The 10,628-nt window shown below is 46.4% G+C and overlaps 1 protein-coding gene across 1 annotated transcript; it reads right to left on the reverse strand.

Moving 5' to 3' along the window:
• Positions 1-1,087: 1,087 nt before the first annotated feature.
• Positions 1,088-8,203, reverse strand: GSG1 (germ cell associated 1). Its single transcript, XM_075720946.1, has 6 exons — positions 8,141-8,203; positions 7,683-8,001; positions 5,128-5,175; positions 2,740-2,892; positions 2,505-2,616; positions 1,088-1,403 (listed from the first exon to the last, which is right to left on the reverse strand). Exons 1-6 carry the CDS (start codon positions 8,201-8,203, stop codon positions 1,088-1,090), a joined length of 1,011 nt encoding a protein of 336 aa, XP_075577061.1.
• Positions 8,204-10,628: the final 2,425 nt, after the last annotated feature.

Consider the following 10,628-nt stretch of genomic DNA (forward strand, 5'->3'; position numbering starts at 1 on the left):
CCCCTTGCCTCCTGTCTAGCCACCACCTTGCTGGGAAAGGTGAAGCGGCTGTTACCTGAAGTAGTTATTCTCCTGAGGTTCTTCCTGAGAGAACTGATACTCAAGTGCAGTGACATTAGCTCCTCCAAAAATGTGAATTCACCCTGCCTGCACACACATGCATCCCCACTGTGAATAAAGAGTCTGTCTGTATATTGTTGGGAAAATGTATTTGAACTGTGAACTGCAATGGAGCAAATAAATACTGTGTACAGCATCAGTGTGTCATGTGAACCAGTGTTTCACCTTTGAGAGTTTATGAGTTTGCTTGATTTGAGGATTGTTTGTGATATTTTTAGGATGGGGAAAAGGGGACAGATGAAGAGAAAGAAAAAAGCAAAACCCCAGCCAAGGATTCTTAAAGGTTGTGGAGAAGCGCAGTAGAAAGAAACAGACAGGAAAGTACCTCAGAATGGGAGATACTGGGGGGAAAAAGCAAGAAGAGAGCATGTGGGAGTCATTACATTTAGGAAAGAGGAGGAGAGAGAGGTGTGAAAGCAACCCCCCATTCCTACTGCAGCAGCACTTTTAATCTGGAGGCAGGGAGAAGGGGAGGTTGGGCCTGGAAATGAAGAATAAATAGTGTTCAGAGAGGATTACAGCCAATCAATATGAGCAGCGATGCACTTCACTGTAGCACTGAACCAGGGGGGTTGCTGGAAGGTCAATGTGACACCACCCAAAGAGGCCCAGCACTGCAATTTGCCAGCTGGATGGCACTGACTGTCTGTTCCCGGGGGCAGTGCTGCTGGGATTAGGCCATCTGCCTCAACTCTGAAAGTGCGTGGAGACGGCTGGCACCAAAAACATGTCCTTCCTGTTTCACCCTTCCCAGCTGAGGACACCCATCAAACTGTGATCAGGCAGGATCCACCCTGCCAGTGGTGGCACTGCTGTTGCCCTGGCTCAGTGCCCACCTACTCTTCTCGCTCCCCGAATGGTAGAGGAAGGAAGAGCTTCCCAAGAACTTGCAAACAGTGATGCTAGTGTTTGGTTCAAAGCTGTTGTGCCTCCCAAACCCCACTGCTCTGTCCCTGCGCACTCATCCCTAACAGCGATCCTCCCCGATCGTCTGTCCCAAGACCTCATCCAGTCCCAGCTCTGGTTCCCGCTGTAGCACTTTCTGCTGTAGCTCAGAGTAGAAGTCGACTCCCTCAGAAACTGAATGGAGGGGCTTGTCTTGGGGCTTGTAGTAGCTGCTTATTTGCTGCTGTATGAAGCACTGGTGGTGCTGAGGCTCATTCCTGAAGCTCCCATCGTAGCCCTTGATGTGGTTCCTTTTGAACTCCAACACTGTCTTGGTGTAGGTGTTCAGAGTGGTGACAGCAGAGGCCATGCAGCAGGTGAAGGAGGCCCAGGCCATGCTACAGGAGAGACACAAGAACAGCAAGCACATGCTGTGAGAAGCCAAGAGGGTAAGGAATTGAACTGCATGCACCGTGATGCACCCTGATTTTCCAGGCAGAAGCTGCTGGGTATGGACATGAACTAGAAAGACTAAGGCTCATAACGTTACAGTTCTTAGGGGTTATCCCACCACAGGATCCTTCTTAGATCAGTGGCTTAAATACTGGTCATCCTTGTCACAGGGAAGGGAGGGATACAGGGAAAATGAAAAGGGCAGCAGGAAAGTCTATAACTAGTCAGAGCAGGACAGCACAGCTTGGAAGCAAGCTCTGTATTTCAGGGCTGCTCAGTGTCTTCCTGGACATGAGGCATGTCTACCTGAGCATAACCAGATGGCCATGCTGACATTTGATGTCCACAGCAGGCGCATGGCACTGGAGTGTTTCAGTCTTAAGAATCAACGTGGTCATCATCAGTACAGCATTGCAAATTGAGCCTGCACTTTCCATGGGCACTTGCAAGGCTCATCCAACTGTTTTTCAAGTCAGTTATGGCATATCAGCTGCAGCTGGCTTCTTTAGCCTTTAGAGAAAGGAACTCCGAGCCACCTGCTTTTTGCAGCTGCTTTTCCTGGCTACACTGTCCCCATCTTTAAGCGTGTGTCTAGGCGTCGTTCTGCAGGAATAGGCCCTTTGGACATTGGTTAGTGAAGATGCCAAACCAGCATGCAACTTACTTAAGCTGCTGAAAAACAAGACATGTTTGAGAGCATCACCACAGGTGTGACACTGGCCTCTGCACACAGGGAAGAGCTGAGACCAAACAGGGCAAGCCAGCATCGGGGCAAACCTGATTAGTCAGTAGGGTTGAAGGCACTTGTTTAGGTGTGACCCCATGGTTTTGCCAGTCCTTGGTAGCTACTCATTTAAGTAACTCAGCAACTATTTGCTAAAGCAGGGGATGAGGCAAAGACAGGAGATTAGCAGTAGGAGAACCATGGTACACCTGTCTTTGGAAACACAGGAGGTCAAGAAGGGAGGAGCTGGGTTTTGGCAGGGTGTAGCATGGCTGAAACGCAAAAGGCTGGGGTGGTGAAGATGGTTTCAAAGTTCACATACTAGAATGCCCAGCCATAGTCCCATGAGTGTGGTCTCCAGTCCTCTGGTCCCAGACTAACTGTTGCCTGGAAGACTTGAGTGTACATCATGTGTGCCACCATCCCAAGGAGACCTGACACAAGAAGACAAGAAAGCAAGGAATTTACAGCAGGAGCCAGAGCTGCATACTTCAGCCTTGTATGGAAGAGGAGGCTCTCCTGCTGCTGTGATTTCAAGGCTGCAGTAACACACTTACCTGACAGCACCGAGGAGACAGCAGCAAAGGCATTGAGCTTCAACCCACAGACAGGATTGCCAGTATGGAGCATTTCCACCATCAGGAGGATGAAGCTGATGAGCAGCAAGCTGATGTACAGCATCTCTGATCCCAGCGACAGCCACAGGATTCCTGCCAGGAATCAGACACTCCTCACATCAATGCAGGATGGTTTGTTCAAGGGAGAGTACTCCCCCATCCCAACCCAATCCTGAAAGGATGTCCTCTGTGAAGAAGGGAAAGAGGGAAAACAACGAACACCCAACAGCAATCCCCCCAGCCTGTGAGCCAGGACTCAAAGGATGCTGAAGGGAACAGAGAGTCCGTCACAGAAGATGGCTTGCCTGGTCTGGCACTGCAAAAGCTGAGAGGAACTAAACCAGCTGTTTGTAAATAAGCCAGCATTAGTCATAAACAGCAAGGAAGAAGCCATGGGGAAAGAGGCAGGGGAAAGCTGCTGACTACAAAACCTACTGTTCATAGGTTGGCTATGAACACATCTGAGCTGGATGTTAGAATGTTCTTTCTCATTAGACCTTCACAGTAGGTTTCTAAACACAACAGTGGAAGCAAATGACTTTTAACCTGGGAGTCTACTGGTTGAGAAAAGAACTGTATGGTGCATCTGCGGCAATGGCTAGGACCTGGCCTCTGGAATTCAGGAGGTCCCTTTTGCAGGCCTGTATTTCTCACTGAAACCTCAATTAAAGTGAAACTACATTCCTTGGGGTGGATATCCAGCTAGGGCAATAACATTCACCACTCAACCTACTGCTTCAACAGAGTACAAATACTTCCATACTGGGATTATCAATGGGACTGTGATACCACGGTCCCCAGCTGAGCTTACTGTGCAGTAGGACTTGGAGGAGAATGAGAGAAGGCACTCTGTAATGCTGGGCTGTGGAAGAGCACAGGATTCACTAAGGAAGAGACGTTAATCTGACAAATGAATCAGCACTGTGAACACTAATGTTAGCAACTATTAATGGCTGTAGAGGAGACATTCAACTGCAGAAAAGGAGTGTGAAGAAAACCCTCATTAACATGGCACTGACTTGACTCCTCAACATCATTAGTGCCATAGAGTCACCCAGCTCTTTATCAGGAATTTATGAGCTGCATTCCCTGCTTAAAACAGTCTATAAGGAAGACATTGGAAGCAACAGAGCCAAAGGCCTGGGCAGGGAATGAAGCACAAGAAGGTGAGGAAGCAGCAAAATGTGTTGCTACTCCCTGTGAAGTGAGCATTTTGTGGGAATGCAAGAGTCATTCAGTAAACACAGTTAAGTCATTCATTTTATGACAAAGTGGAGATCTGCATGACTTCAAAATGATCTCGTACTTTGAATTGTGTGAATACTGTTTCCCAAACTAATAAGCAGGGGAGGTTTTTCTACCCTGCCGTTGTGCCAGGAGTGACTCAGGTTAACGTGCAGAGTGATGCCACTGCGTGCCACTTGCACCAGACCCCTCAGCTCAGAATGCACACCACTTTATAAAAGCAGGTCAGCAGTCTTTGCCAGTGTTTTTAAAATAGGAGAAAAAAAGCACAAAAAGAAGATGAGTTCCCCAAAAGTAGTCAACTCCCTGCTGGCTGTTGCAATTTCCCAGTGTTTGTTCCAGCCCTTGGTCTCATGGCTTGAACACTGACACAGGCTCTGCACCCCAGGCCTTTCCCTTCACATATGAACATCCTCTGAAATGACTTGCCTCCATCTTCCATCTCAGGGAATAGTTAGCAAGCCCACACCAACTGAAAAGCTTTCAGTAAATAAAATCTCCATTGCATGTGTACACATACATCTAGGTATACTGAAGTTATCCCCAGGATAATTTGAACCATGTGATAATGACAGGAGGAGTGAGCTCTCCAACCCAAATGAAGTTTTGTATTTGATGAGGCAAGGACTTCACCCTGAAAGTGTAACTTTTGGATGCCCTGGTCACTTACCACAAAGTAAGAAGTGGTTCAGCTTCCAGAGTCACCTCATTAGACCCCAAAACTGAAGCACTGAGTCAACATGTAGCATTTGTGGGAGGGACTACCCTCAGGTGGCATCAATCCCCTTCCTGCTGACTACAGCAGGATGACAAGCTCAGACTGGGGAACTTATTAGATGAGACAAATCCCACTTCATATGGAAAAGGGTCTGAGGTTTCCAGCACTGACCTCACAGATGTCAGTGGTTTAGGCAAACACCTGGGAGGAAATCTTCACTTTTTTAGCAACCATGAGGCCAGGATTTCATGCCTGGCTCTTTGGGGACCCACCCTGCTGTCCTCACACAGGCAAAATGTTGCAGGTCCCCCATCCCAAGGAGGTGGACTGGACAGCTACATTGATGTATGGGGATTTGCTCTTACCTCTCTCTGCTGGTGGTGAAAGCTCAATAAAGCTACGGCATTTCTCTCCTGAAACACAAACCCAAAGGTATTAGTTTGCAAAACAATGCAGGGTACATAAGGGAAAAGAAAATCTCTCCCTCTCACTCTTCACTGCATAGCTCCAATTATTGCTGAGCCTATCCATCAGATCTTCTCACCTCTGCTCTCTTTCTGACCCTCTTTCCAGACCTTCACTGGGGCAAGGTAGGGGAAGGCAATGTCTGCCTGGAAAACTAGACATGCTCTTTCCAGAAAAAAAAAATCAGCAATTTGTAAATCTTATGAGCCTCTGATGAATACAAAAATCTGTTGCTACTCATACACATTACTGTTGGTCAGGCCTATTAAGGATGTAGCTTACAACAGATTGCAGACCCACCATTTCTGCTGAGGATGTGAATTCCCACTCACCCCAGTCTCAGCAGAGCAGTTCTAGCACTCCTTCCCAAAGAAGAAAGAAAAAAAAAAAATCTTCTCGAATGAAATGCTGCGTGACAGATGTGAGTCCCTCTTCTGTGGCAGAGAATCACACAGAAATATGATCTTCTGTCCTCACATTTTAGGCATGCTGTTTGGACAAACAATGTTCATATTTGCTTTGGCTTTTTGTATTGGCCAGATGCAAACTATTGTTTCAGCTGAGGGTCCATCATTATTATCTGTAAGTCTCTCTTACTGCATACCGCATTACTGAATTTGAGGGTCCTCTACTCGGCACAGTATTCTCTCCCAGAAGTATCAGCCTGATGCTTTTCATGTAAGAATCTCATTTTCTTAATTTCTGTCCCCAGTTCTAATCTATCCCAATTTCCTGTATTACTTCTGTCATCCACAGCTCTCAGGATGCTACCCAGTTTAGTGCCATCTGCAGTCCTCATTAACTTGTGGTTTGCTACTTCACCTAGAACTTTAATGAGGTTATTCAGTAATGGCTCATCTAAACTGATCCTGGGATTAGCCTGAATAATGAAATCCTTTCTCCAGCTCAATTCAAACTCCTTTTGCTCATAGTAGCCACTTTTGTCGTTGTTGTTGTTGTCTAGGCACTTGCTTCAAAGACCCACAGCAGTGGGTGGGTTGTTCTCAATTTACAGGAAGCAGGGGACTGAGACTGACTTCCCCGTGCTCTTCCCTGTGGTCTGCTGTGATCCAGATGTAACGTGCTCTCTGCGTTCCTTCAGGCATCGGGGTTATTCCAGGACTGCCCAGTGGCCAGACAAGTCTTTCAGAGAAAGCTGTCAAGGGATGTAGTCCCATTCCCACAAGCACCATGGAAACACACCCCAACCCAAACCAGTCCTAAATAAACACATCTCCTTCTGCAGCATGTCTGGAAATGCTCATAACGAAGCAGCCCTCTCGTTAGGACACGAGAGTTTCAAGCACATTCCCTCCTGCTCCCACCCCCCTTCTGTCTGCTTTTATTCACCAGCTCTTTATTTTCAAACTCTGACAGCAACAGATAAGAAAATGAGAAACGCTCTACTAGAACGGTGGAAGATGAGATGTTTGTGCTTGGGGAGAGCTGAAGGGTGGTGGGCTCAGAGGAGTAGGCCTGATGAAAGTGACTTTCGTCACTGTATCTTTAGATACAAATCTTCCTGCTGGGCACCTTCCAGGTCAGTTCTGATCCTTGACATTTGTGCCAGGCCGTAAAGAGCATCTGTGCACTGGAGAGCATCCACCTGTGCTGGCATGGCACAGGTTTCAGCAGAAGGACTTCAGTAGGGTTGGTCAGGAGCAAGTCAAGGGTGAAGAGAGGCACCAAAGGGGTCTAGTACAGGTTGCACAACCAGCTCCTGGCACTCCAGGGTTTACAGTGACAGTCCCACATGATCAAAAATCACAAATGAAACCTGTCACAATATCACCAAAACAACTAACAAGATTACAATACTGCAGCTCTAATCCTCAGGTCAATTTGCCTCCTAGCTTTAGTTCCTCTGGGTACAGATCCTCCAGCTTTTCTCTGTATCTATAAGGCAGTACTTCTCTTTCTCTCTTTATTTTTTTTTTTTAAAGAAAAGCCCAGTCCCTATTCAATTCACAAAACTTTTCAGTTTGGTGATTTAAGGAGAACACCAACTATCACAGTCCTCACAGTGATAACTATAAATGACAACACTGCATAAAATCACCCCGCTTAGATTTCTGAGGGGGCATGCAGGAGCATGAAGTAAGCTGTGTGTAGGAATGGAGATATGGGGAAAGGGGAAGGAAGCTCATGCCAGTTCACATCAGGATGAACAATGCCATCACAAAGTCACTGCCACCACCACCAACTCTTGCACTTCACAACCCCTATTCCAGACCAAAGGGCACACCAGAGACAACCATTCTCCCTAGCTCCCCTCTGTAAACACCCCAATGAAGGACAGAAATATAATGACCACAGCAGTGCACAGGGCCAATGCCATCTAGGAAAAAGAAGGTGACTTTTCTCCCAGGTGTTGTCAGCCTCCCAACTTTCATTTCCAAACTCATGTGGAGTAAATACAAGGGAAGAAGTTGTGGCTGCCTGGGCAAGACGCTACCTGGCTCTTCCATGCTCTCTTCACAGGAAAGCCACATCCCCGTATGGAAGTATCTGAAGGCAAAGCGGTCATCCCCGGTCTCCCAGCTGTAGTGCACCACATCCTGGGATGAAACATTGCTAGCACCTGCATCAGGCGGCATGGGGACACCGATGCACTTGGTGGCTTTGCTCTTCCCACACAAAGGCTTGGGCACTTTCTGGGTCCCGGTGCACCAGTAGCTGCCGAGCAAGGCAGTGGTGGAGAGGCTGAGAGCCAGCAGGTTCAGGATGACAGCCAGGAAAGCACGGCGCCATGGCAATCTCTTCAGCAGCTCCATCTACAACACACAAACGGGAGGGACTATCACACCAGCCACTTGTCCCATCTAGCCTTATGAATCCCAGGTCTTTCCAGCCCGCACCTATGGGGAGGGGATATGAGCACTCTGCCTTCCTAACAAAATCCCAACAGCTCACCCAGCATGGAAGAAACATTTCCCGAAAGCCAGGGTGGTGGAGCAATAGGTCAGCTTCAACCATTTCAAAGTACACTATTTGAGTATCTGTACTGGGGAAGAGAGGGTGACCCAGTAGACATAGCAGGGCTGAGTGCATTGGGGTGTGTGAGCACATGAGCAAAATCAAAGGGACATCATATCCACTCCATCTCAGAGATGGTAGGGAAAAACTGTTAACCAACTTCCCCAAATACCATGTGTCGCCTTTAGATGAGGCATGATGAATGTTCTGTCCAACTAAATGAGAATTCTTGCTGCCAAGTGTCCCAAAACATTTTTTCAAGCAGATTATTACTGTACCTAGGGAAGTAGGGAGTGTATTGATTTCACACTGGGGAAAGGCAGGAAAATGTTTCCAGATCACTGAAGGTCACACATCAAAGCAGTGACCTGCTCAGGAGGGACACTCAGCTATCCAGACCTGGCAGCTCTAGTTCAAGCCCCAGAGCAGCACCTCCCACCTGAGCAAACACCGCTCTGCACATCAGAAATTTGATAGGGTGGTGGGATGACAGTGTCTCTGCTCTCACACAAAATGCCAAAGGTTTTTTTTTAAGAGCGAACATTACCACAAACACTCTTCCCAGTTTCATCTCATCAGAAAAAGTAATTCAGAAAGCAGTCTGTGTACCAGGGTCCTGTGGTCTCACCCAGAGGAAAGCTTAAGATTTTATGGTTCCTGTAAAACCCTGCACTGACTTCTGAGAACCCCAACTTATCACTCCATGGATTGATTAGATGTCATCTACCCACACATCAACTTTCACGTAATCAACGCATGCCTCTTCCCACATGGCACTCCCTATGTTTGGCACAACTTCATCCAGATACTCCCACCCTTTCCTATTTATGACTCTCAAAATCTATTTGCCCATGAAAAGATTCAGTTTGTACAGACATTGCCTGCTGCCGGTCCTCTTCACATAACTTTGGTTGACTCACCCAACATTGAACGTGTCAGAAAGGCCCAGCATACTGTGGACACTACTATAAATAAAGGATACGAGACTGAGTTTTGTATTGTTTGTGACTGCACCACAGCTAAAAGTGGTGCAGTTAGAAGCATTTGTTCTGCTAACCAGCAAACTTGGAAATGTGGTCAATAAAGATGGTGCTAAAGCTCCTCCTGGAAAGCAGGACTTCATTAGCATCTCATCACACTGAGAAAACAGTGCCTGATCCAGAACACCCTCATTGAAGGCAAGAAAACACCCAGCTCCTGAAAAATTGCTGTATTGGTTTATGCTCTGGCTTCTTTTGACTCTTCACAGGAGCATTTCTTTCTTTCAGCAACGGAGATGCTGCACCCTGGAGATGGTAACATCTTAGTGATACCAAAACTAATGACTTCCATGATCTGAAGGCATGTTGGATATCACCATTTTCACAGAGTAGACACCTACTAGGAACAGTTAATTATGTGAAGGTTTCTGGCTAAGGTTGGTGGCAAATTCCTCAGTGAAAGTATTTTCAGTGGAAAATTTGGATTATGACTGAAAAGGAAATTATAGATAAAATTGCTCTCCTCAAAAACATGATTTTTACTGAAAATAGAAACCTTCAGCACACAAAGTTTTTCAGTTTTTCATCAATGCTTGATTATAAGATTTTCTATCATCAGGTTTTGGTTTGCTCATGCTTTTATTTAAAAAAAAAAATCTTTCCACTCATAATATTGACAAAAATAATTTTTCTAATGTAAATCTTCAATAGAGGGAAAAATATTCTCTCCAATTGATTTGTGATAGTAGTTGAAAGGCCATATAGTTTCAGAACAAGTAATAAGGAAAAGGCAAAAAAATATAAGAAACAAATGAGTCAGAAGAAGGAACTGGATCAAGGATGCAGAGGACATAGGGAATGAGAAGCCAATCTGAACTACTCCTTCATGAGAATATTGTCAGAAAAGCTTCCCTCCATAAAAGCCAAGCACTTACTGACAGTAACTGACCATGGTATCTAGATCGTCCCAAAAGGAAAGAGAGTTGAATTTACCTTGGCAGCAAGTCCTTGAAGTCCTGTTAATTTGGAGGAGCAATACAGAAATGGGACTCACACTTTGTCTGCTGTTTTGTTCATCTCTAGATCCTCCAAGAAACCCAATTGCTTCAAAACCCCTTTCTCCTTTGCCTCTTCCCCTTGTCCCTTCCCCCCCCCAGTGATTAGTAAATGCTATTCCTCCAGCCAGCAGCTGTTTTGTGGAAAACGGTCATTTTGTAATCCACAATGCAATCACAGCACAGCTGTTCTGGGAGATTATACGGGAAGTGATTGGTGCTGCAGGCTGGGATTAAGTACAGAAGGGTGACCTGCGCTGACTGAATAGAAAGTTTCTGTAAAACACAGAAAGATCCCAGCCATCTCCATGTGGTGGCTGTTTGGGAGCTTGTGTGGAGTGAGCTGGTGGCTCTCTGGCCAGTGCTTCAGGGGACAAGTGACCTTAGCTG

The sequence above is a fragment of the Pelecanus crispus genome, chromosome 1 (assembly GCF_030463565.1).
Source record: "Pelecanus crispus isolate bPelCri1 chromosome 1, bPelCri1.pri, whole genome shotgun sequence".
Classification (NCBI taxonomy): Eukaryota; Metazoa; Chordata; class Aves; order Pelecaniformes; family Pelecanidae; genus Pelecanus; species Pelecanus crispus.